Source organism: Etheostoma cragini, chromosome 18, assembly GCF_013103735.1.
Source record: "Etheostoma cragini isolate CJK2018 chromosome 18, CSU_Ecrag_1.0, whole genome shotgun sequence".
NCBI classification, from domain to species: domain Eukaryota; kingdom Metazoa; phylum Chordata; class Actinopteri; order Perciformes; family Percidae; genus Etheostoma; species Etheostoma cragini.
In genome coordinates, this window is record NC_048424.1 from 9,627,989 (window position 1) to 9,655,533 (window position 27,545).

At 42.0% G+C, this 27,545-nt stretch overlaps 2 protein-coding genes across 9 annotated transcripts in view; both read left to right on the top strand.

Annotated features, from left to right (window-relative positions):
* The window catches only part of adgb (androglobin), a 40,204-nt gene extending 36,789 nt beyond the window's left edge, over positions 1-3,415 (top strand). For all 4 annotated transcript variants that reach the window (XM_034900120.1, XM_034900118.1, XM_034900119.1 and 1 more), the window contains 2 exons: positions 1,931-2,114; positions 2,702-3,415. In XM_034900120.1, coding sequence (XP_034756011.1) covers positions 1,931-2,114; positions 2,702-2,920 — 403 coding nt within the window. In that variant the 3' untranslated portion in view covers positions 2,921-3,415. The remainder of the gene's footprint in view (positions 1-1,930; positions 2,115-2,701) is intronic.
* A 9,902-nt stretch (positions 3,416-13,317) lies between these two features.
* The window catches only part of stxbp5a (syntaxin binding protein 5a (tomosyn)), a 93,715-nt gene continuing 79,487 nt past the window's right edge, over positions 13,318-27,545 (top strand). For 3 of the 5 annotated variants that reach the window (XM_034899838.1, XM_034899840.1, XM_034899842.1), the window contains exons 1-2: positions 13,319-13,870; positions 16,268-16,365. In XM_034899838.1, the coding sequence (XP_034755729.1) occupies positions 13,733-13,870; positions 16,268-16,365 (236 nt within the window). In that variant the 5' untranslated portion in view covers positions 13,319-13,732. Of the gene's footprint in view, positions 13,871-16,267; positions 16,366-27,545 lie in introns of all 5 variants that reach the window. The other 2 variants (XM_034899839.1, XM_034899841.1) reach the window with 1 other exon arrangement.

Here is a 27,545-nt window from a genome sequence, read left to right on the forward strand (position 1 = left end):
AGAATACAACACCTGACAAATACAACATACAATTCTCATGCGGGATTAAAAGCCAAGGAATAAAAATGTGTTTTTAGTCGCAATTTAAAAAGCAGAAGGCTGGGCTGGGAAGGCTAATATAGTTTGTGTTTGCAGAGAACAGAGATGCTGTTTTTTCAGTTTGTCTTATTGTGTTTACAAGTTACAGAGGGAGTCTGGAGATGATGTGGGGTACGTATTCTTTGCTGTTTACATCATCTATGTTGTCGATGTTTGTTTGAATTAGAACTCCGTTTCACGCCTTCAACTTGTTCAAAATGTTGCCGCTCGTTTAACAAAAACATCTAGAAGTGCACAAATTACTCCCGTTCTCTACACCCTGCATTGGCTCCATGTGCGTTTTTGAATAGATTTTAAGATCTTATTGTTTGTTTTCAAGGCCTTACATGGCCTGGCCTCTGAGTATTTGTCTGAATTTTTAACTTTGCCTGAGCACAACCGGTCATTGCGGTCTTCAAATCAGCGAGTTTTAGAAGCGCCATGGTCCAGGTATAAACAGTGGGGCTTTTGCAATTGCTGCCCAGAGATTCTGGAACAAGTTACCCCCTGACATTTGGACGATAAAAGATGTTCTCTTTTTAGATCTAAATTAAAAACATATTTCTTAAGGCTGGCTTTTAATACCTAGTACTTGTGTGATGATTTCACTCTCCTGTTTCTTTGTAACTTTTCTGATTTCACTGTGTTATATGCTTTGTTCTTCTTATTGTACGATGTTTTGTTTTGTACTTGGTTCCTGATGCAAAGCACTTCGGATACCTGCTGGTTGCTCTAAAGTGTTATATAAATAAATGTGGATTGATTACTTCACTTCAGGATGTTATATGTACACTGTATGACACTAGGTGGTACAGCCTGATACATGCACAATAAAAAAATTGCCTTCGGCATTTTTATTTTGCTTTTCCCTCCATTGTACAAAACTCCTTCCGCACCGTGATGCCTGAACCTAGGAATGAACCGAACCGTGACTTCTGTGTACCGTTCCACCCCTATTGCACACACGTAACAGGCCACTTAAGAGGTTGAACAGGGCAATTTTTAGCAAACCCTAAACTCAATCATCACCTCCACTGACCTACACTCATTCATTTAAGTCCTTAATTTATTTATTTTATTAACCTTTTATTTTACCAGGAAATAATCCCATTGACATTCAGAATCTCTTTTCAAGAAGTCCAGGCCAAGACCGCAGTATAATAGTTCCATATTAAAGTATACAGTTGACTGTCTTTGAAATCCCCTGTGTGTGTGTGTGTGTGTGTGTGTGTGTGTGTGTGTGTGTGTGTGTGTGTGTGTGTGTGTGTGTGTGTGTGTGTGTGTGTGTGTGTGTGTGTGTGCGTGTGCGTGTGCGTGTGCGTGTGCGTGTGCGTGTGCGTGTGCGTGTGCGTGTGTACTTATGTCATCCAGCCACGAAGAATAACCTGAGTTTATCTAAGATCCTTGTAGACATGTGACCGTGTGTGTGCGTGCTGCAGAGGGCTACCCCCAGTTATTTCATTGGATCAAACACATGTTGACAAAAGGCTTCGATCGTTCATTCATGTATTTCTCCTCTTTTAACACACACACAAATAAATGTTATTTAAATTAAACATGAAAAGGAAAAATAAAACAAATACAGTGGTTACAACCAGAACCAAATACAGCTCTCGGATAACAATCTGGATATACAACTTGGGATATAAGATGAGGCCTGGGACTGCCTATCTCTGAACTTATCTCCCACATTTGCATTTATATTCATCCTACCTATTGTCAGTTGTCCCAGCGTACAAAATAGCCTGTACAATTTGGTTTCTATAGCTTGAGCTGATGATAGTTGTTTATATTGTATATCTGATCATCCTAACATATACACATTTTATCAAGTCCTTGTGTATGTCCGTAGACGCCAAAAGGATTTTCCAGTGCTGATGGACTCGCAGCTAGAGGAGATCCGGCTGAGGGAGCGTCTTGAAAAGATCCAGGCTTACCGGCTGGTCCGAGACAATGTGCTGGAGCATCAGAAGCAGCAGGAGCGCAACAGGAAGGAGCTAATGAGACACCAGCTGGAGATGTATGAGAACATTCAGGTCAGTTGAGACAGAGAGAGGACTGTGTGATATGTCTAAAGGTGAAGATGTAGACTGTAATAATAATCAGTTTTGACTATTAAAGTAAAAGAGTTGGTCATTCTGTATTCTCATGGCCAGACCTTCCTCCACAACGCTGGGGAGTAGGGTCTGGCGAGCCCACACAGCCTTCTGAGATGGGAGAAAGGGTGCTTTGGTTTATTGGCATTTCTTTAAACCAATCACAATCGTCAGAGCAACGATGACTCAGCAAAATGGCCTCGGGAAGGAACTTGTTTTGGTGGAACATGTATGTTCAAAAGTAGTTTTAGTCGTGCAAGAGAAAACCTCAGATTGGACATAGTCCAGTTAGCTGTCTGGATTTACCCTGCAGAGAGCCAAGGAGCAGTTAACCCTTGTCCTCAGAAATCCACCAGAGTTTAAAATTCCAACACAAAGAAAGCGTAAGGTACCGGACATCTGGTCAAATTAAAAGACATCTGGTGGAATTTCTGGCAGCACCCGAACAATCCCGGGAGTGGAACATCGTCGATATAGACTAGTCATTCTTTAACTTCTTACTCTTTACCTTTCTGTCTTGTCTCCAGGCAGCCTTGTGGCAGCGGCGTAAGAAATTCCTTGATGCTTGCGAGGCATTTAGAAGCCGTCAGATGACGGCCACAAAAAAGGAACTGGATGAGAACAAAGCTTATTCGGAACAAGATCCGGAGGAGGACCAGCAGCCACTTGGAGAAAAAACGATCTCCACCTCTGCGGCCACCCAGCAGCCTAAAAAACGTGCCAAGAGTGCTGTCAAGAAGAAATGATGGTCATTGGCGCTAAGTTCCATTCTCTCGTCTCCTCAGCTGACTCTTCTCCACAAGTCTGTTTGAACACTGAAGAATCTTCATTTAATCACAACATCGTAGAGTGCACTTGATGATATAATACCTGATCAAAAGATTGTTGCAGAGCATTCAGAGCTGATTGCTTTTGCCTCTTGCTTATGTCTTTTTACTCTTTAGATATATGAAACTAAGTACTCTAAGAAAATAGTTTGTCGATGTTTTTTGTTTTCTATCAAATATGTTCATACTTCCATTTGTTCTGTATTTTGTATCATTCTTAAAAAATATTTTCATAGCACACATCTATATCGTTAATCTTTCATTTTTAACCTGTATTAACTGAGCCACTGTTGACCCACATAATCAATCTTTGTAGCTTTTGTTTATTTCCCTTTAAAATATATAGAATATAATAAACGTTAAGCTTTGTGCATTGTTTATTGTACTGAGAATGTCAAGCCATCTCACTTGCAATGCATGGCTTTGACTTTTTGATGCCCAGAATGCCTGATTATATTCCACAAATCTTTTGTTTTCATCTTTAAATAAAAACATTTAATTACGAAAAAAAAAAAATCTTTTGTTTTCTCTAAGGTCACTGTATTGACTGCACGACTCAAAGCAAGCTGGATACAGCCAACCACCCCCACGCTGTGTGTAGGAGTGGTACCGCTTAATTAATAAATATTCCTGCTGATTGAAGCCCACACGGGTCCGTTCCTACAAGACAAAGTGTTTGGAAAATGCAACATAGGTAGGTGGCAAATCTTTTTAGCATAATTGCTACTATCGATTGCCATAATCCTTAAAGTTGAAGTGAATATATTTCCACAGATGGTTAGGTTTCTGACACGCCTGCCGGTTGATCAATCAGGTGTTTCTTTGTCAAATGTATTTGACATGGTAAAGTAAGTGCCTTTTATTTCAGCTTAGTATTCTGAGTGCATCTAGTTGCTCTCCATCCCTCAGAGAGGCAGCTGGCCAGCTGAGCAATGGGACTCTAAATTGAAAATGAAAGTGAAGAGGATGCCATCTAGTGGCTGTGGACACAAATACATTTTCATTACCATGCCTGCACTATGCTGTTTTCATAGCTGACAATAATGAATTGTTCAATTTTGTGCTGCTGCATGGAGGAAATTATTATTTTGCTGCGTGTGTTGAAGTGTGTAGATGTGTGTGTGCGTGTACAAGATAGCAGGGTGAGAGGAATTACTTGTGCCTGCTTGTATGTGTGTGCATGTGCAAAGTCATCCTGCAGTAATCCACCTCTGCTCTATAGCTTTTGTACTTTGCTGCTGACAATTGGTTTATTAAAATTCTTCTTTGTAAGGAATGATTTCCTTTCATAACAATATTGGACTTAAATTAGGAAGCTGTAGACACAAGCACACTTTCTCCGTGAGCACAACTTATTTAATATAAATGTTTCCACCTGGTGCTGCTCTGCTCTGCATGTGTGTATTTTTCTGCTTATAAAGGTGTGCTGCTGCGTGATGCTCATTTGCACATTTCTAACTGCATGGCAGAGCTAATCCTGAAAGTCATGTTCCTGGAACAGTTCATTCCCTCTTGACTCTGCACTGTTCCTTTTACCCAAATCCTTCCTCCCCTTCTAAAACATTAGCTGGTTTCCGTACCCCTGAACCTAACCTTCTCCTCTGTGCATGACGTGTAGTTGTAGAGTGTAAGTATGTCACACCATTCTGTTGTTAGAGAGATCACGCAACACCCTAATTGGCAGTGACGTGTTTGTATTAACAGAGAGGCTGTTTCTTAATTGGCAGCTGTTGGCTGGTGGTTTGATGCAAATGTGTTGTGAGCGACACAACAACTGTGGTGTAACCTTGAAAACGTAGGGACAGTTGGCTTGTGTGTGTGTGTGTGTGTGTGTGTGTGTGTGTGTGTGTGTGTGTGTGTGTGTGTGTGTGTGTGTGTGTGTGTGTGTGTGTAATTGTGTGTCTGCATTTGACATCCCACAAGTAATAAGAAAATATTTGATCCTTAAATGGACCCGCATAGAGAGATGATGAAATTAAGTGAAAGTAGATACACATTCCCTGAGTGGAGTGGAGACTGTGGTAGCTCTTTAATTCACTTTCCATTTTAGAGGTAATAATTCAGGAATGTCTTCATCAATTTCTTTGCTTTTACTTTTGTGAATGACAAGAAGGGCATTCTAACTACCAGGAACTGCCTGTGCATCCATGGATTTTGCTTTCCATTTCAATGGCAACATCTCTGTCAAATACCGACTGTTGTTTTTCAGTGAGCTATGGTGCTGTCCTTTCCCATTTTCCTATAATCTCATGTGGCTCAGTATCATAAAGACAGCCTAAATCCCGGAGATCACTGGTCTGGCCAGGAAAGAGTTAAAGCATGTCAATCTTTGTAAAACCAGAAATTGATGTTTTTACATCGTAATTTTTCCGAGGATTAAATTAATGAGATATAAAATGATTATTAGTGAGCTTTAGAGATGGACTTTGTAACCCGTGGACAGAGCCAGGCTTGCTGTTTCCCCCTGCTAAAAAATCAGTATGCTAAATTTAGCTAATCCTGGCTGGTAGCTTCATATAAGAGTGGTATTGATCCCTTCATCTAACTCTCAGCAAGAAAGCAAGTAAGCATATTTCCCAAAATGTTGAACTCTTCCTTTAAGTGTATCTCTCTGAATTATGCACTAGCCAGTGATTTTCTTCCATAAAAGGATAGAGTTGTTTTGTACTCAATCTATATATCTGTAGTCTGCAAAGAATGTGCAGCACCCTTCAAGAGCCTTATAATCAGTTAGCCCCTTTTTCCTTTTCATTCACCTTTCTCTGTGCATTCCCCCAAGCATCAATAAGTCTGCACACACATACACACATCCGGACACAAACATGTACTTCCAGCTGCCACGGGTTGGATACAGGGTCCTTTGGCTTATTGGCTCAACATGGTGCAGCCTTGTCACATTGTTGTTTCTCTCTCCCTCTGGGACTGGATGTCTCTAGAGGTCCATCCTCAGAGCCTGCTGTGCTGATAAAAGACAAAAGAGCAAGACTTTGAGGGAGAAAAGCCTGTGCTGCCCGAGCTAAGACTCAGCTCAGACGACAGGGAGCAAAAGGCCAAGCCTTGACTGTATGTTGACAGAACGATAACGCTGAAGGGGGAAAAGGTGAGGACTCACAGATTGACGTTCAGGCTTTACTGCAGTAATCCAAAACCCCTGTAACTCTGTCTCTAACACGCACACACATACACACACACACAAAAAGCCCAGACTTGCCGACAGAAATGCTGACCTGGTTGCAGCCTCACTCTTGTAACCCAACTATTTCCCTCCCCTGCCTCACCTTGCGTTGGCTTCGCATTATCTTAACTCTTTTTTTGTCCCATTCTCCAGCAACGCCATCTCTCTCTTCAGCCAACACAGGGCAGCTCTGCAGACCAGGTGTGGGGGGGGAGATGTGAAAATCAAATAATGAGTCTGGAGAAGTTCACAAAAAAACTGCAATACTTCAGTTTTAGAGGTGCATAAAGAATTAAAACACTGAACACAAGGTCATCATCACTATGGAAAAACAGTACCTGTCATCAGATTTAAGAGACCAACTGGAAAGCGTGAGAAATCCTGTGTAAGAATGTGTTTTATTGTAGCTCATACTGATTAGCGTTCTTATTGTATTCTCCTTATTTCCCTACAGCCCTCACTTATCAATGTCTACAACCCCCCTGGACTACCAGTTAATACTTTGTAAAGATTATTCCGTTTTGAAGGTCAGACCGAGTCAATATTTTAGCAGGGCTGAGGAAGCACACGTCGAGATAAGACTGTCTCTGGTCCACCTTAAGATTTGACAGTGACAGCAGAGATAGGCAAGTTGCTTTTCACGGCACAGATCTTGTTGACAACTGTCACCCCCTCAGCACAACACTATACAATTTTTACAATGGCGGGATCATGGGATTGTGTGTATGTATGGGCACATTGCTGTAAATGTGTGTGTCCAGAAATAGTGATCAAAGTTTGCTTTTGCTTTCGAGCTGTCCTCTGGGATATTTTAGTCCCAACTACATCCCCTGACAGTTACACTAACCACTACTGATATCAGGGAACTTCTTTTGGTGGTTGCTGTTGTGTTTCGAAGTTGCACATGTCCATAGTTATTATAGAGAAGTCACAGCGGTTGTCAGGATGCAGCTGATGTAACTTCCTGTTGTGCCAAGGCCTGTCCAAAGTGTTTATTTCAAAAGACCTTTGAATGGTGGTTAAAACTGCTCCAGATTTGGTTATCTTTTTGTTTGTAGCTGTATATAAGAAACACTTTTGTTTAGCACAGCTCTGACTCAGCTGATAGGTGGATACAGGGTGAGATAATAGATAGATAGCTGGATGGGAGAATAGGATACACACAATTTCCTTAAAAAAAACCTCACGGTGACTGCTTGAATCCCAAACTAATTGCCTCTTGTTGGAGATAATTGCATTAATTCAGCGGTGCAGAGTCAGTATATATACAGCAGAGCCGGGAGGTGTCAGGTTGCCAATAAAGCAGGAGTCATCCCACTTTATTGGATTGTGCAATAGCCTTTGCAGATCACAGGGGATAATTGTGCGGCTTCATTCACCATCAGATGCTACAGAATCAGAGGAGACCAGGGTAAGCCGGTTCACCATCACGCCACTGTAGTCCTAAAAAAATTAACTTTCCTCAAAATCCCCTTTTCAGTTGATATCTCTCAGCACTATTGTGTTTGGCTTTAGATTCCTTTTTTATTTGAACACATCAGGTCATGATTCTTCTTCCCGACAGACATTCCCCTGTAATGTGTGGACAGAAAGGACTCCTAACATAACAGTTCCTCAACACAGGCATTGTCATGATGAGGGCGAATTTGATAAAATTAATTGATTAGAGATGAAACCGACTGGGTGTGGCTGTACAAGGGAGAATCAATAACCTGTCCTGTGCTCAGCATTGATTATTGGTATCTTAGATAACAGCACATGAGACTTGTCCCACACACACAAACACACACACACACACACACGAACACTCCTTTTAAGCCCAATTTCCCTTGTATTCATAACCATGTGTATGTAATTAGATAAGTATAATTTGGGTGGCAGTTGCTCAGTCCATAGAGAGTGGGGTTGGGAACCAGAGGGTTGCTGGTACAAGTCCCCGTAGGGATCAGAGTACACAGTGTGGATTGGTAGCTGTAGAGATGCCAGGTGCTCTTGAGCAAGGCACTGTACCCCCAACTGCTCAGGGTGCTGATCCAGCACTCTGACATCTCTACATTTGTGCATGAATAGGTCCTGAGCACGTGTGTGTATGTCGGGCCTGTGTGTGGATAATTCAGAACTAATGACAACAACAGAGTGTTAATTTAATTTTCCTACTGGGGATCAATAAAAAATATTAAATTAAAAGAGGGTAGTAATACTCTGAGGTCCCTGTTCAACCTAATACCAGTAAAATCATGGTAGCGTTTGCTTTCTTTGATTGCACTGGGTGTCCCCTCTGCTCCGTTGCTCCCTCAAACGACTGGACCGATAGTAGTGGTCTCAACTCATTGAGTCAGTGACATTGAACTGAGGACGAAATGCTCCTTCACCTCCCATGTCTCTTTCTTTAATCTCCAGATGAGTGGTGTAAGTAAACTTAATTTTGGCTGCACGCCGACTGCAGCCTCTTTCTAAGAATCTGTCCTCCCATTTTCCTGTGTCACTAGTATTCATCTGCTTGCTTGTGTGTGTGTGTGTGTGTGTGTGTGTGTGTGGCTGATTATTGTAATTGATTCCAGCTGTGCTGCCCCAAGTAAAGACAAGATGACATTGTGTCACATCCCTCCCTTGAGTTGTTTTTACAAACATGCCTGCACATACACACACAAGCCACATAATGAATGCAATTTCAGTCTAATCTGGTTCGTATGACTTTGTGACCTTGAAAGCAGAAACAACATGTCTAGCTGGTTTTACACGCCGCTCTTCTCTGACACTTTGGTCAATTATGAGTTGGAGCCAGGATCATAAACTCATGCTTCTTTGAGACTCCAGCATTTTGCAGGAGTGCTACGGACGTGATGAGGGCCTTATGGTATTGTCACTTTGTTCACCCCCATCTCCTCATCCCTATTATCCTCCCATCAATATTTAAAAGCCCCACTGTAACCACAATGACTGGTACGTGGGTTGGGGGAGGGAATCTGTCGACGCATCTACATGTGTGTTGCAGGGGGGATGTTTGACATTGAAAGATTGAAAGCATCCTCTTATTTAACCAGGCAGAGCCAATAAAGTGTTCCTTCAAGGGCATCCCCTCATTAACTTGCTACTCCTTCGGTGTGTGTGCTTGCATGTGTGTGTGCGTGTGTGTGTGTGTGTGTGTGTGTGTTTGTGTGTGTGTTGTGCCTATTTTTGTTTGCTTGGGACGTTTCTCCCTCTGTCTTGTGAGTGCACTGCACATTCTTGAGAGAAACATCTTGCGTTAGCACCTTCTGCTTGTTACTTTCAATCCCATGTCCCCCAGCATACAGTATGTGAGCGTGAGCAATGTCTGTCATGATACTGTATGTCCTCTCACTTATCAGCTATAGTGAGTGCTATACTGCATACACTTGCTGCATAAGGACACAGTGGTTGAATGCGACAAGAAGCCCTAAACTCAGGTGTGCTATGATTTGCTTGATTAACTACAGCTGTCAGTGAGGGCGGAAGGTCCTTGTCCCTCCAGTCCTTCTGCATGACAGGCAGACGCCCCGACTCTCTGCGATGTGCTGTTGTCCCCTCTGTCCCCCTGGGTTTTTCACTTTCTCCAGACAGCACAGGGACTTGCTGCTGGAGGGTCAAACAGGGCTGACTGTGATGCTGAGTGCGACACGGTCTGTCCCTGTTAGGTTATCTGTGAGAATGTAATTGGCTAAAATCCTTAAGAGGTGAATCATCTGTGTTTAAGGACATTTATTCCCAGTTCACATGTACATTGTTGTGAGCATTGCTTGTTGATGTCACTCCAAATTTATTTTTGTCTACCTTTGTTTAATAATTTTAGAATAGTTGAAGGAAATAAAGACACCGATTACATAAAGAAATGGAAATAGTATGCAATTCAACTACATTCTTATATAATCAGAGAACACACAATCCTATACTCTAAAATAAGAGTGATGAAATACATATGGATGTATGCATATGAAGTATGTAGATGCATATTCATACTATATGCAAACATCTGTGTAATGTATGCAAATGGGACTGTGTAGGTTGCCGTTTCACTCTGTAATCTGCTGTCCAACAATACACTTTACCCTCTGCTGCGCCACTGTGTTTCAAAACTAGAGGGAAGAAATGGGTGAAATATACATTAAAATTAGCTGGAGTATGTTTTGTTTCTGTGTTAACTGGTTAACTCAGCATTTCCTTTAACAGTGTTGTGCTACTGCTGATGTAAACAGTATGCCCAGTGGGCATTATGCTAGCACACTAGCTGCTTGATACAGTTATAGTTATCATGTTGTAGATACTCCTGGCTCATCCACGCTCACATCACACATGAAATTAGCACTTAGTGCTCCGCTCAGGTGCATGACAGTTAATAGATCTGTACGTGCTTCATTTGCATATTACCCTGGGTCGTTGTGCTGAATGATAATACATAGATAATTGATTGGCTGCAGAGGCATGGTGTTCTGCGCTGGTGTAATTGGTCCCCATGCAGTTGTCGCTAGAATAATAATGTTTACCATGCTGTCCGAAATAGTTCAACCTGTAGAACATTAAGACAAATTTGTATGCCTAAAAGAGCTTTAGAAGCGACAGAAATACCAGGCAGGACACAGGTATTTGTCAGCTAATATCAGGAAAAAGTTACACAAAAACATACCACTGATGAATGCTTAGCACCAAAGATTTTTCCAGAAATAAAGTTAACTTGGTTACATCAACCCAGGAAGAGATGATGACTGCACTGACAGTAGGCTGCCATTTCAAAGCTCCACACCATATTAGTAGGTAGAAGCAGAGTGCTTCAATGTGTTCACAACTCTTTTAGTTACGCTCTTTGATCTACACTTACATTTTCAGGCAAACAGAAATTGTGACAGTTTATAAAATCATCATCATCATATCTGAATGGCTTAAAGACCGTTAGTTAAATGAACAGATATTACCACATCACCTTGACTTTACATGGGATGAACACTTCTGCTTGACCATCCCCCTCTCTCTTCTCTCTCTTTTCTTTCTGTCCTTCTGTCTTTACAAAAACAAAACAAAGAAAAAAAACACTAATACGCCTCAGTGGAAAGCCTTATCAAAGAACACAAACACAGCAGTCAGACTCAAAACACATACACATACACACAATGCAGCCAGATGAATAGCCCCGGCCACAACACAATGGTGCAAAATTAAATCACTGATGTCAGAGTCGCTAAAAGCCCTCCCCTCCAACATCACTCACTCACTCACTTACTCACATGCAAGGACTGACTAATAAGGACCTCTTTGTTTGCCTGTGTAATGTATTCTGGATCAGGCCATATTAGTAGGGTTTGGAAGGTGTGTAGGGTCAATTTCAATTCATTATGCAAATAGGCATTACAACGATTGTTCTCAAGCCACCCTGATTGCTGAATTAATCATTTTCTGATTTTGTTTTTCAAAATCTGGTGCTCTTCATATTTGGGTTGTCTTTAATTCAATAGCATCTTCATTTCCTTGATGCATCCTTTTACATCAGCTGCGTCTCAACAAAAGACTTCCTATGTGAAAACAGATACAGACAAGCTCATATAATCAACATTAGTTATTACAATGTGCGCCTATGGTGGACATAAAAATGTCCGTTTTTGGACATTCTCCAGGTTAGACTTAGCATCAGGTGTTGTTAGCAAGAGTGCACACACAAGCTATTACTTCCGCCGCTGCACCCCTGTCCCTGCTACCGGCGGCAACCTGTCGAGAACGAGCGTGCAAACAGCCCAAACAGGTGGCTACGTCAGTGTCACATAAACACGAGCACGCTGATGGCTGGTTCTTTTGATCTGCGACATTACAAACATACATAGCTGCACTGAGGTTTTGAACTCCACTCACTTAAGCTTTAAAGGGAAACATAACCAGGGATGAAGTTGTCTGAGTGGTAGATCTTTATACATCTTTACAGCAGCTTGTCCAGGTAGTAAACAGCCTGAGGGCCATAAGATGAACACTCTTTGGGGCCCAACTGTGAGTTCATGACCTAAGCCACCAGAATTATGACAACTCAGTCACCAAGTTGGCATTTTATTTGGACTTCCTCTAAAAGACAGACAGATATAAAGTAATTGCAGGGGAAATTGTGGTGTTACAGAGCATAGCACAACAAAAGCTCATATGTACTGCATGAATTGCTTTCTTTTGTTTTGTTTGGCAATGACTGAACATCATGATTTTCAAAGCCATTTAATTCTAAATAATTTGTTTATTTTTCACAACGGTACACAATGCAGTTTTTCTGATGATCTGACGTGTTCATCACCATGCTCAATGTGTCAATCCTCAAACACATTTTCCCAAAAGTTCAATTAAAGTTAGTTAAAATTGGGGGGGGGGGGGGGGGGCTGTATAGAAGTGATTAAAAAAAACTAAAAAATCCCTCAAATCCCTAAGTGTTACTCCCTCATGCAAGTCACACATATTAAGAGGGAGGGTATAAATAACAGGTAAACTGTGGGACTCCATCATTAGCAGGAAACAGACATCACCATGGATACTGATAGAGGCATTGCTTGCTCAGCTGTTGGGTTGTTTTAAGGTTTCCATGCAAATGCATACCAAAAGCAGAATGCTATATTAGGCCCACACGACATGCTTTTTTTTTAAAAAGATTTTTGGGGGGCTTTTATTGACAGAACAGCTTGAAAGCATTAAAGGGGAGAGAAGGTTGACCACATGCAGCAAAGTGCCATGGGTCGGATTCAAACCGGCAGCCGCGGCCGAGGGGCGCATGCGGCAATGCTTTTATGTCCCCGTTTTGTTTTAATGTCATCACATTTTCTTTGGATTTTCTATTTAACCCACCATGAAAAATATCGTGTCGAAAAAAATGCCGCACATCTATGCAATGTTTGTCGACGGTGTAGTGGAAAGAATGGGACCGAGCAGAGCACCCGTCTGTCAACTCGTCTGTCTCCACAGACACTCACAACGCTGCAGCATCCCAACATCACCAGGTGCAGTGGAGCAAAACCTACTATGTGTGCGTGCGAGAAAGAAAGAGGTGGAGGAGGGGGGGGGGGCGGTGTCGCTTGGGGCAGATGAAAGAGAGAGAGAGAGAGAGAGAGAGAGGGAGAGAGAGAGAGGCTGGCAAGGTGGCGGGATTTGTGTTGAAGCCTCTGCTCTGTCAGACATGCGCAAGAGCTTGAGCAGCAGCACCAACACCACCGCTGCGCTGCGTTTCCGCCTTGGCTGAGCGGCGCACACAGCCGAGAGGGGAGGGGAGGGAAGCCGAGAAGAAGAGCGGAGCCACCGAGACGCAGTGGGCACAGCACGGACTCCGAGCAAATTACACCGACGCACCAACACCCAGGCAGCCAGTTCTCCAAAATTACCCGTCAACAAGCGACCTGTGCCGTTGCGCGCCCCAGCCTTTCAGCATGGAGACTGCGCTAAAAACAAGCACTAAAATGTGAGATTTACGGAGGAAATCAGAAGAGAGAGCGAGCGAACGAGCGTGTGTATGCGTGTGTGAGAGAAAGTGGCTATCCCCTTTATCTGTTGCGGGTGATCTCAATTCTGTGCTCTGCAGTCTTAAAATGAAGAAGTTCAACATCAGAAAGGTGCTGGACGGTTTGAAAGAGGTTTCCTCCTCCACCCCGTCTGTCCAAGTGGGGCCACAGGAGAACCATCTGATCCAGGAGACCCTCCAGTCCGACCATTTCCAGCTCTGCAAGGTGGGCGAGCCTAATGGTTTTATATTATACAACTGTTTGCATCACGGTTGGCCCCTGTCGCATGCATTTTGTAATATTTACAGTTTGTACTGTGCGTATCCCATCTCAGGATACAGCAGGTGCAAGTGAGCTCCACACCATAAATTCGTTAAAGCGTTTCTGCTCTGTGGTCTAGATTACAACAGTCTTCTGCTGGTTTAAGGTGTATTTCACATCTGACAAGAATCTCGATTAGAAAGAGAATGATTAAAGCGCTCTGATTGTCCAAGCCATGTTATGTAGCCTGTCACGCACCTAACTACAATGCGCATACTGTATGGCGAATGCGCTCTGGTGACAGGACAATACACATTAGGAAGTTCTTGTATGGATGCCTGGAATTTTTTGTTTTTGTTTTACTCGGATATCTCTCAAAACCAACTAGATATTTCGGTATGGCTGTAGCATATAGGACATGAAAATACCCTTGTTTGCTGTGTGTGTGCTTGGCATGAACTGTCATATTGAGAGGCTTGGCCAAACTGATCCCCTCTTGCATAATCTGCTAGGTTTGGATTAGAAAAACGGTGGTTTCTGGTTAATGTATATGTGTGTATGAGTGTGTGTGTGTGTCATCCCCTTTGTCCCCCCCCTCGTCCTCTCACACTCCTCTCTCTGTGGCTCTGTCACACACACACACACACACACACACACACACACACACACACACACACACACACACACACACACACACACACACACACACACACTTTATACCAGCTCATTGATCCATTGAGGACTGATGGCGCCTGAAGTGAGTGGGGGCCTGTTTGAAGAAAAAAGAAATGGCTTGCCATCCTCCAACTGTCTCAATTTCACCACAAAGATGGCCTGGGTTAATAAACACTCATGCAGTTCACATATTATCCAATACACATATTATGTTTGCTACATCTTAGTCCGCTAAATGTTAAATCAGGATTTCCCCATGTGTGTTCCAATGGTTTGGTGTGGCCTTTTTTTAGACATCACTGTGTGCTTGCTATTGAATTTTCCACATGCGTAACCTGCACCATCATAACTAGCTTGTTTGTGGGTTTTTATCTGTAAATTACTCATAGTTCTATCAGGTATTTGTAGGTAAATTGTAGGCTTGTGCAGTTGTTTTTCTTATGGGACATGATGCTGTAAACTCAACCTTAAGGTCTGATATAGTTACCACAGTCCATTGCTATTGATAGGTTACATGATATTTCCCATGGTGGAGTCTCATGAAAACTCATGCGATTGTTGACAAAATCTGTTTTAGAGACACCACAACATATGTTGCAGAAGTGCAAGGCTAGAGCAGTAGAACTTTATAAAACTGCAACAATTTTAGCAGTTGTCAGAACTAATACGTTAGAGTGCCTGAAGTAATACCTAGAAAACTATAACACGTTATCTAGAGTCAAGTCAACACAACTGAGGGCTCAGGGGATATTGTGGTTGGAAAGACTATCTCAAGAGATTGCCGGTTTGATTGACACTGCAGTCTAAATATGTCTATCAAAAGCCAGGTATCTGATGGAAATCTCTACCTCCTGCACCTTCACTGTCTGTCTGGACAGAAACTCTCTGTAATGTTTCTCAGCAGAGAAGACAGGTGTCTCTGCTGCACTGAGTGCTTCTTATGTAACATGCTTTAGCCTTCTGCCACTAAGCAAACAAATCCAACAGCCCACCACCAGCTGACTGATGTCATAAAGCTACAGTCACAACCACACAAATATACAGAGGGTGGACAAAGAAACAGAAAGTACTTTACTGTACGTTACAATGCAGTCCAATAGAAGGCCCATGCAACAAATCATAACCAAATGATCCTTATTGGTGTGTTTTCAGTTATTTTTTACATCCAGACTTCAGTGAAATCACGACTTCATGTGGGAGGCAGTGAGAAAAAGAAAACAAGATAAAAACAGTGAAATGGGAGAGAAGAAATCTCAAAATAGGCCTGTGATCATAAAAGGATCCTAAATAGCAAAGCCAGATATCAGCTATCGAGAAGAATAGAGTAACGGTGCATCGAAAGAGCTTTCTTTTTCTCTTTTCTGTGCCATTCAGGCTTTACATTTCTATTTCATGACACTTTCCACATCCGTTGTGTTTTTGTTGTGTCTCCCCCCTCCTTGTCTTTCCTCTCTGTGTTTTTTTGGGGGTCCTGGGACGTGTTTCTATGTTCCGGTGTATTCTTTGATAATAGTTTAAATGAAATAAAAATATTCGAACACAAAAAAAATACACTTTCCACATCCCTCTGGGTCATTTGTTTACCTAAGTCATGTGCGTGATACCCTTTTGATAAAATAACACCCCTGCTGTGAAGTGCACATTGATAACACGTTGTCTTTTTTCATCTTTCTGCACATCTCTTAGACCGTCCGTCATGGCTTCCCCTACCAGCCATCGTCCATGGCTTTTGACCCCGTGCAGAAGATACTGGCCATTGGCACCCAGAGTGGAGCTCTCAGATTGTATCCTTTTACTTGTCATTGCCAATGTTATAGGTTACTGTGGCCTGTGGCAGCGCCTTTGGGTCCCTCCGTCCCTGGGAGGCAGCAGCAGGTAAGTGAACAGATGTCTGAGCTGCCATAGTCAGATGTTAATGTGGGGTTTCAGTGTGTTTTTAGAGCATGCTGAAGAGGTCTCTGTAACAAGCTCCAGATGTTGTTGCATGGTAAGATAATGCTTAAAACCTAGACCAAGAGCAACCTCAACTCAGCATCCCTTTAATCCCACCTTTCTGCTGCTTTAACTGATAACACCAGACTGCTGCTCACACCTTTTACATCACGAGAAATGTCCACATTTAGCCGCATATTGAAGTATTTGCTTCTATGGAGCTGAAGAAGTAAGTGGTTGTGGTAGCTTGCGTTGGCTTCTTTACAAATTGAAGACGTTGACACAAACGGGGACAACAGCTTGTGATGAAATGGCACCGCGGGGAGTCGTATACAAACTCACCTGTGTAAGGCTGCTTTTACAGGTCCTCCCATGTATTCTCATTTCTGTCCAACTACTTTTGCCATCTCATTACTGCGTGATGAAGAGCTGTCCACCTGGCTGTCCCTCGTTCCCACCTGCTGGCAGCTATGACTGTGACTCAGACTCATCCCCCTGAGGGACGAGGATAAGAGAGTCTACAGAGCCATGTTTACCAGACTTCTAAAAAGACACCAGTGTTCAGTCCATAGCTTCAGTATGTTTTCTTCTCTTTAAAGCAGAGTTATAGAAGAGATAATGATGCACCACTTTTACAGGGAATTACTGAATGTTCCTGTAGATTTACAGCTGCTCTGTTTTGGATGAAGAAATTCATGGTTTCTGTCAGTACTTCACTAGTCTATATCCATGACGTTCCACTTCCGGGATTGTTCAGGTGCCGCCGGAAATTCCGCTGGATGTCTTTAATTTCAGCCTAATGTCCGCTTTCGTTGTGTTTGCATTTTAAACCCCGGCCAATTGATGAGGAATATGGTTAACTGCTCCTCAGATCTCTGCTGGGTAATTTGAGACAGTTAACTAGATTATATGTCAAACCTGAATTGTAATTGGTTTAAAGAAATGCCTATGAACCAAAGCACCTTTTTCTCCCATCCCGGAATGCTGTGTGAAGTAGCCGGACCCTCCTTCGCGGCGCTGTGGAGGAAGGTCTGGCAATGTGAGACTAGTGCTCCACATGCATTAGAAGATAAGAGATGAAATCCCTCCTCTGGTAGAAGTACTATGTCAGGGCTGGTGAATAAGCTTAATGGGGCTTATGTCTTGCTGGCTGGTACGGTACTCGTGTGAGCTTCAGATTGGGTAAACTCAGTATAAGAAAAAAAGCTTTACTCATGGTGTAAAAGAAGCCTATACCCAATCAGCCTAGAGATCGGAACACATTCTCCCTCAGACTATCCCGGTTTTGGCTGAAATGATCTTGTCAGATGGTTCCTACTGGTTGAAACTGGTCACTTTGAAATTGAATGAACAGAGGAATCTCTTGTGTTTGAGTGATGTGTATCAGATAGAGTCTTATCGGAGTCAAGAGAAGGTGAATTGGGAGTCATCCATCTATTCTTTGGTTCTGCTTCTCTTCCCTTGTCATTTACTTTTTAGTCAGCCCTGTCTCTGTATCTGATGACAACCAAACCAGCGTGGCACAGATGAATGGAGATTATAATAGAGATTTCGATTCATGCGTTGCTATGCTGCAGCTTGTGGGGTTTTCTGGAGTGTGTTTTAGATAATTTTTTATCAGGTTGCATCTTTTGTGAAAGACATCCTGGCACTCCTGCGTCAATACTCATCTACATGGATGTCCTGAAGGTCTTTATTTTGCAGTGTACTACTATCGGTGTCTATTCGTACTTGTGTGTATGTGTGTTTGTTTGCCTGGCTGGCCTGCCAGGACAATTGGCTGCACCCCTCTCCCATGGAGGATTACAGGAAGTGGCAGATCAAGGGCCTCAGCCTGGTAGCGTGGCAGAGGACTGAGAAATACAGCAGGAACAGGAGGTGTGGGTGGATGTGTATGTGCGTGCGAGTGAATATGTGCGGACGTGTTTGTCTGAGTGCGCGAGTCCTCCAAGGAGATGGCTGATCCCTCTAGCCGTAAAGCCAATCTCTTCTGTGATCCCCCCCAAAACGGTCCCGTGTTTGATGCTCGCCACTGACTCTGCTGCTGCTTCCACTGTCCAGCTGGGAAGATGACTATGTCATTTCGGTGTTGTCTGGAGGAGGCAAGAAAAGGGAATAGACAAAGAGGGAGAGCCAGCGGAGAGGACAGACCGATAGAGCAGAGAGAGGGAATGGGTCTGAGAGAGTGAGAGAGGCAGGCTATCCCCTGCTTGAAGATATAATGGCCAAGAATAGAATCCTTATTGATCTGTGTGTGGTAATGCACTGAGACAGATATGCCCAAGTGCACACACTGCTGGCAATTGTTTTTCTGTACAATTTCTCAACAGCGAAAAGAAGTTGTGAGCATTTAGAACAGTTTTTGCTGTGAAAGCAGTCCACACATATTGGCTATCCCTCGTATTAGCAGTGTAATTTAGAAAATAAGCAGAAATGCTGTGTTTGAAAACGCTGAATTATAAAAGCTTTTTTTTCATTTTGAGTGTTACGACAAAGTGTTTGTGATAAGAGGCAGGGCTGCAGAAAGAAGAAGGAACCTTCCTTATTTCTTTCCATTGTATGCCCCTTATTACTTGATCAGACTGATCTGAACGTGTCGCGCTGATGCCACTTGTCACTGTGTCTAATATGGCTCAAACCTAACACAAGGCTAGCAGTTGAGTGGTGGTACATCAGCAGCAGGTTGTTGACACACAGAGTTGGTATTATAAAGCCAGCAACAACAGACAAAAGGCGGGGTTAATAAAACAGAATGAGCTGCATCTGCTTATCAACCATATACTGTGATGATACTATGACTTCCCATCAAAGCTAAAGATGATTTGAATTAATATCCGTCAGCCTCTAGACAAAAAAGACTATATCCACAATGTTCCACTTCCGGGATTGTTCAGGTGCTGCCGGAAATTCTGCTGGATGTCTTTCATTTCAGTCGGATGTCCGTTACCTTCCGCTTTCTTTGTGTTGGCATTTTAAACTCGAATGATAATTGATATCCGTCAGTCTCTAGACAAAAAGACTGCATTGATCAAAGCATACAGCCTAATGTAAAGGGGAAACAATTGCTACATTATAACTGTAAACATAAAGGAAAGTCTCTGCTACACCTTCATAATAAAGAAAGAGGGAATTATAATCACCATCGATTACGTGTAAGGCGAGGAATGGAACCTCAATCGTTTTCCAGTAGCAACCAAAATAAATCTGTAGGATTGAATATCAAGGGGTTTACCTTATTTTACTTATTCTTTGGTCCGATATGTCCTCTTTTTAATTGGGAAATCAGCGAACTTAGCTAATTTTGCACGGTAGGCAAAGTTCTGGAATGGCTTTTTGTGTTAAAGCAACAGCACATACTAATGCATTGGGGAGTTTGGCATCATCGCAAATAAAAACATTTATTTCTCAAACTACACTAAGGTATCTTTACAGCAATGTTATTGAAAGATTTCAAAAAAACACCCAGAGTATCTTGTACTTTTAATAACCAGCTTTCGAGTATTTGGCCAGAATCCATTTAGAATACGAACAAGAGTTGTGTTTGTGCAGCTGAACTGCTCAAAAAATTCACCACCCATGATAATTGAAATTTATACTCTGCTGATTTAGTTTGTGTGTAAAAGAGAAGCATGATGTGGGTGGAAATTACCAATTTTTCCAGAGCACTACTTCTACTACTACTAATGGGAGATTCTGTCTCTCCCAGATAGAAAACATGGTGCTGGGTCCTTATGGGGTGACTTTTTCAGCTTACCGCCGTCAAACTAGAGTCAGTTGTATGCATATGTATTTTGGTGTGTGTGTGTTTATTTGCTGGGTGGTCTGCAGATGTGTGTGTGTAACAATGTGGCGGCTCATCTCTGCAGAGAGGCGGCTCTTTGGTAGTGGCCAGGAGAGATGGCAGCACTATAACTCAGAGACTGCCTGTGAGCCGGCAATTGATCAAATTGTCACTCCATGCTCTGCCAGATTATCTCATCGGAAGGCGCAGGACATCATAGGACTCACACATACAAATGGGAGCACACAGACAGACACACACAAACGCAGTCACACCCAGAGTAATAATTTAATTTGAAGTCGGAGATGGCAGAGGTAACACACACATTTGTACTTTCACACACAGAGGCATACACAAGCATATGATGGTCGATGATGTGCACACACTAATACTGTATGTGTACCAACATACACAGGAGGCAAATGTTTGGACAGAGGTGCACACATGTTTGCAGAGACAACGTTGTGTACACACACGCACACACACACGTACACACACACACACACACACACACACACACACACACACACACACACACACACACACACAGAAAGAGTAACTGCTGTGACTGGCACTGGCCATGTGCAGCTTTTGGTCGTAGCACAGATTGACTATGACATATCTCCATCATTTATCTTCCTTCTGATTCACTCTGTAACTGTTCTACACTCCCAGCGTTGTCTACAGTCACAGGAGAACCTCACTGAGCCTTGAGTTCTCTGACTGGACTACAGAATGGGAATTGTTTTAAAGAAATAGAAAATATAGCCCAGCAGTATATGTTGGAATTTTATTGGTATAGCTTGTATAAATGAAAGTACAACTGTACTGTACCTTATAATCTCTACAGCTTCATAGAGTGTGTGCTTGCATATTTCTCTTTGTGAACTAACTTTGATGGGAATTTCAATGTTTGTTAGAAGTCACCAAAGGATTGTAATGTGATATAAGCTTTTTTTTTACAGAGAAGTTCACCAGATGCCTCTAATAGAACACTGTCACTATATAATTCATACGTATGTCTGTCATTAGGGTAATGGTTTTCTGATTGTAATCAACGATTACACAGGCTCTCTGGCTTTTTCTCTTTGCGTGTTTTCAGCATCTTCAGAGACATAGGGACAGTGGAAAATGGTTTGCATCAAGCTCTCTTTCCTGTTTTTTTATTTAAAGAGTGTGAGAGCTTCTCTTCAGGTCACAGATAATTTGTTTATTCAGTTATACTTCTATCTGTTTTGTTTCATCTTTAATTGCTTCCACATTTTTGCTCTTCTCATTGGGGTTGACTTCTGGATCTTGTTCATATTACAGTCCATGCCTGGGGTTGTGTGTTTGTGTATGTGTTCAGTTATGCAATGCGCCAGAGCTTGGCGCTGACTGAGACAGCAACAGGAGGAAAGCAAGGAGGTAATCTGCTGCTGCCGTCACTGTGCACATGTAGGATCAATGCAAGTTGTAATTTACCATACATCTGACAATGTTGCAACTGTGATCCTGTGGTGATGTCTAGGAAAAGTCAGTGCTTTGTCATTCCTGTGTCAGTGGTTAGCGGGTTAGCTAGCAGTAGAAAGACTAGGAAAGAGGAGAGGTATCAGAAAATCAAGAGGGATTAATACCTCATCCTAGCTGACCTCATTTTAATTTTCACACACGCAGGACAAAGGATTGGGGAAGAGAAAGCCGAGAGAATAACTTGAAATAAAGTCATCTTAACGCATCCGATGAGAGAGTTTAATGGGGTGTGTTTCAAGAGCTGCTGGCAGGGTTGAAAGAGTCAGCTAGTGTCGGCCAGATGGCTTTTTTTTTTTTTTTAAAGGGACAAAAGTAGAGTCCGTAGTGAGGTCACCAGAGATCTGGGGAGGTCCGGCTTTCATGTCAACTCAATGCACATACATTTTACACCATTATAGGAACACACTATATGTGGATGCCTGTGTCTTAATCAAAGACTCCGTGTGTACCGGGTTTCATCTTTCTGCTCTCCAATAAACCAGTCAGCAGCCTCTGTTCTTTTTTTATTTTAGAAATGGAACCCTATCAGTACCACAACAATGCAGTTGCTGCCTCTCTCGGTCCAATATCCTGACAGTGTGTCCTGCTTAAGTCCTTTAGCCTTGACAAGTCCCAAATGGGATCTGGGTTTAGGATGATTAAAGTTGTGCTGCCATGCTGTTCTCTTAAATAATTTAGTGTACATTTAACATCAGCTTTTACTCCTCTTGCTCCCTGTCCTATTTCTCGGCCAGCTCCTGTCTTGCCTAAAATGATAGTCATGCGTGTGCATGTTCAGGTGAGACATATAACTTTGAAGGTCACCAGCTTTACCAGTTTACTAATGGAAACATACACATGAAAAAAAACATAAAAAACATTCATACACAGACAAACACGGAGCCTATCTTCCTCCAGTGAGTCATCCTAAATCAGGAAGCCATGTTTCATTTTTCACCAGAAAGCAATGCTAGTGGACAAGAATTCTTGATGATTTGGAGAATTGTTAACAACAAGGGCTGCTGATGGGGATCAATATTAAATACTGACGTTTTGCCTGAATCAGTGTGTGGCTGATTTGTTGGCAGTGTGTTTTGGCTCTGTTATAAAGGTAGTTTGTAAATTAGGATCATCATTTAACCTAAGATACATTCATCAAACTTTGATAAAGGAGCAAACAATTCGTTATTACTTCTCATCAGTCTGCATACAAAAATAATAGAAAGCAACCTGTGTGCGGGGACATGTCTGAGAGGTCACTTGTGCTAATTATTCCAAACAGACGACATGCAACTCTTGACAGGCTCATCCTAAATACATATTGTCATGTAGTCTGGAGAGAATAAATGGGTTCAGATTTGTACACATCCCCTCAGAGGGCCTAGCTACAGTCTGCTGCACAGCTTGATGGTTGGCTCTATTCTGACGACTTGTGGTCTAGTTAAGCTACAATGTTTTGACCAGGCAAATTATGAGGCGCTTGCTGCGCTGGGATTGCTTGTCAAAATATTTTGAAGTTTTAATTAGATAGCATTAATTGAAAGTAAACATAAACTAACAAATTACTTTGTCATCAAACCTAACGATGGATGCTGCAGTTCTGTAAGGATCATTTTGCATATGTAAAATCCTAGTTGTCAAGAACTTTTGAGTAGATTTTAACATGGCGGTGGAAATGAGGAAGCATGCACCTCGGATCTGCTTGTGACAGCTGCTGGTTAACACGGAAAACGTAAACTGTGAGGAACAGACAAACTCATTCGAGTTTTCATGGTTAGACATGCCATGGGAAAGGGTTCAAGAGTATAAAAAACATTCCTAATTATTACAACTTCATAGTTTTGGCCATCATTCCTCTTTGTAATTGTCTATGTAGGTAGATGACATCAGCTGTTTGAAGCCTGCCTACAAAGCTCTGATTGGTTGACTGTTCACCAGGTGCAAGCCATAGGCTATAAAAAAAAAATACAGAATTTAGCTACCAGACCTGAATAATGAAGCTAATGCGGAAGTGCCTTAAACCTGTATTCTATCTAATTTCTAGTGGCGGGTGAGTCCACTGGAAGTCAGATTGTGCAGAAGTGAATAAGACTATTTACCCTATTTCGCACTTGATTTATTAGTTTAGTAAACACTTATAATGAGTTTATGGTCTTAATCGTTGTCAATCAGGACGGAGGCTAAGCAATGTGTATCCATGGCACTGTGTACATTAAAAAAGCCTTGAACTTGTTTTTGGGTGTTGTCTATGTTTTTGTCTTAAATTTGACCCACTGTGTGTTTTCACTTCTTCAAAGTTAGTTGGAACATCTTGTTTAAAAGTTTGGTTGCACCTTGCCAACCAAGCTAGCTAGATAGTAGATTACGCCCAGAGCTCCCCCTGATTAGCTTTGTAGAGTTTAGACATACTATAGACGACACTGGCTTAGCCACATCCTCCTCCTCAGCTCCTCCCTCTTGTCCAATGTGGTCATGTCCGGTTTCAAAAACCAAGGTAATGACGGCCAAATACCAACTCAAGGCAGTAATCCTCAAACCGATGGGTGACCTCACTGCTGCTACGTTCAGTATTTTGAACAATCTGTGGTGGAAACAGCCGTCAACACCAGATAGCAATGTGGGTAGTAATTTAGAGGTCTGGAACCAGGCTGAGATAACAGTTTAGACAATCTGGCTTAACTGTTGGATTGTTCATATCCCGGCTGGTCATATTTCAGTGTTACAATGTTGCCAAATGTAACCATTTTGTGTGTAGTGTTCAGGTAACAAACATGCTGCACACCTCGCCCTTGCAGACCGTAACAGCCGGGGACACACTGCAGTCAGCTTGTTGTGATTTGTGACAGGGTTTCACACACCTGCATTTTCAGCACTGCAGGGGTCACTTGTGAGGACCATGTACCAACTGTATTGATTTGCACTCATGTTAGTCCTCTATTGTAACATCTAGACCAAAGGGTTTGACCAATGCCCAGTCTTCATACCACAGAGATCCCTCATCATCAGCAGTCATGTTTACAAAGTAAATGAGCATGTGCACTCAATTGAATTTGGTTTGTGTCACTGAGCACAGCGTCTGATTCAGGAGTTATGGTATATGTACATCAGCAACACATGTTAGCACTATATCTTGTATTGATTTCAAATTGTGCTTCATCTCCAAGGATTAAATGCTAGTATTTCTAAAATCATATAAATGGCAGTTTCTTTACAAGTGTGGAAATTAAGACAAATGACCCAGGCTGCCCTTTTTCTATAAATAAGGGAGTGTAGTACTAGTTGTTGTTTGTGACTTGCCCTGAGCACATTATGGCACGCACTGGTAGCTCTTGCCTGTCCAGTTATGTAAATATCACTTCATCATACACGCTGTAAATCTAGCGTCTCAGTGAATGTCGCTGTCATGTATTAAATCATACATGAGAGCGACAGAGAACTCACCTCATTAGATTAATTTGAATAAAGGTTTGAGGTTAAATCAGAATGTGATGTCTTTGAAATACCTTCAGTTTCCGGTCTGTAAGCATGTGTTCGTCCATAGGTCTGGGACTGAAGCTTTATATGTTTGCTGCTGTCTAGCGAATAATTGAAATACAGATTGAGACTTGTTTAATTTTGGAAAACGTCATAACTGAATAACTGTCTGTTTATTGTCAAGGTGACCCAAATGAAAACGCCGCATATGATGAGATAAAAAGAAAAGATTTTTTGTTTTGTTTGAATATAACATTAGTGTCAGTGGCTGACACTTGGTGGTTTTGCTTGAGGTGTGGAAGTGTGGCAGGGTTAGGTCTAACGGTTGCTGTCAGGTTGGCACAGTCCCTGTGGTGCTTGTAAGAGGACTGGCTTACAGAATGCAGTGAAGCACAAAGATTTTGTCATCTCGATTTTCTCCCTGCTCTTCATGTGACCTCCAGGTCTCAGCAGGACCACAGCGCAGAAAGAACTGTGAAGGATTTCTTCTTCTTTTTACTTTTTACTTACTCTTACCTCATCTTCTGTTTTACGGCATGCTGCTTTTTTCAGAAATCCCTTTTCAATTCACATTCCCAGAGATATAATTGTTTTAGTTGTTTTAGGACTGTAGGATTTCTGTAATGGGATTTGACTTATTCTCTGTGCTCCTGGTCCCCCTGCTGATCACTGCAGCTCATTATTTTTTGTCGAGCTGCTGTAATCTTCCACTCTGTCTCAGGGGGATCTGCTCCCTCCCCATTTTAATGTTTTCATATGTTTTCTCATGTTAACTTTCTTTTCTTATATTTTTTTTTTTACCTTCTCCCTTTCTAACTTACAGTATGTTGCAAGAGGTTGTTTGTTTTGATGTTCACCACACTTAATGCCCTACCATGATAAATTAACCATAATTCATTAGCAAACATGAACTTTTAGGTGACAAACACAGTAGGTGGTATTAACATGATCCTCATCTTTGTTTGATAAGGCATCACAGAGCTTATTTAGTTCTTTATGCACACATGTATGCATTGAGGTGTGCCAATGTTTAATCAGATTATCTATGCTATGCATGTAGGGGTACTTATAGATTAGCTGTTAGGATGTGATATCATGATGCTCTCCATTGATACGGTAAGCATAATGAATTGAGCAATTGCTACATGTCCACATGCATACTAGTTTAGGAGTTAAGAGCAAAGCCTAAATCTTTGTGAAACCTGATTACAGGTGAAACATAGGTTATTCATTTAATCATCTATCTCTGGACCAGGGGGGTCTTTTTAAGGACAGGAACTCCTTAGTTGAAAGAGAGACGGAGTAGGCTTTCCCTACTTCGTACGTATATTGTATAGTTTGGACAGTTGAGTTAAGCTGGGCCAAATAGATAAAAATAAATGGTTATTATTTATATGTCATGTTTTAAGGTTGAAGATACCATACATGTACCTTCATGGTTGAATGCCCTTACTGGAAGTTGCTTTGGATAAGCGTCAGCTAAATGACATGTAATGTAATGCAATGGAAGGCTAAAGTTAATCCTCATAGTGCCCATATTATAAAAAAAAAATACTTTCTCTGGGATTTGGGGTGTTATTTTGTGTCTCTAGTGCTTCCACATGCACACAAACTTCCAACCAGTCCATTCATGCTGTTTAGAGTGAGATACAGGCTTCCAAATGTCCTCTGCCTTCAATCTCCGGGTGAGCTGTTCAAAATCTCCACAGCTCTCTATGTAAATAGTCGAGACGAGGTGGCTAATCATTGTCAATGGCAAAACACTGCTACAACACACATTAGTTCACCATAATCTGCAAAAGAACTACTTCCATGTCCCTGTTCTGCAAGTGGCCCACTTTAGAAGACGTCTCCCAGCTAATCCTGCCTTGGACTGACCAAAGTTGGAGAAAGAGATATCTAGCTGATGTGATCTTACCTAGCTACTGAGCATGTGCGACTCCTAACAAAGATAGTATAGAAGTGAGATGTCTCACTCTGTAGCTAAAACAAGTGAGATGTCTCACTCTGTAGCTAAAACAGAGACCTAAATACACAGGGTGAAAACAGGATCTGCTGCAATGTGCAGTACAACTAAAAAATATGGTGTTTTTTGAAAATGAAACCATGTAAACCTATTCTGGTACAACCTCAAAATACAATTATGAACCTGAAAATGAGCATTATATGGGCACTTTAAGCTTAACTGTATGTCTAACATAGTGGCTAGCTTACCTAGTGTGTGCTCATCTTTAATGTGTAAATCGTTTTTTCCCTCACAAATAGGCCAATTTCTCTTTGCTATTA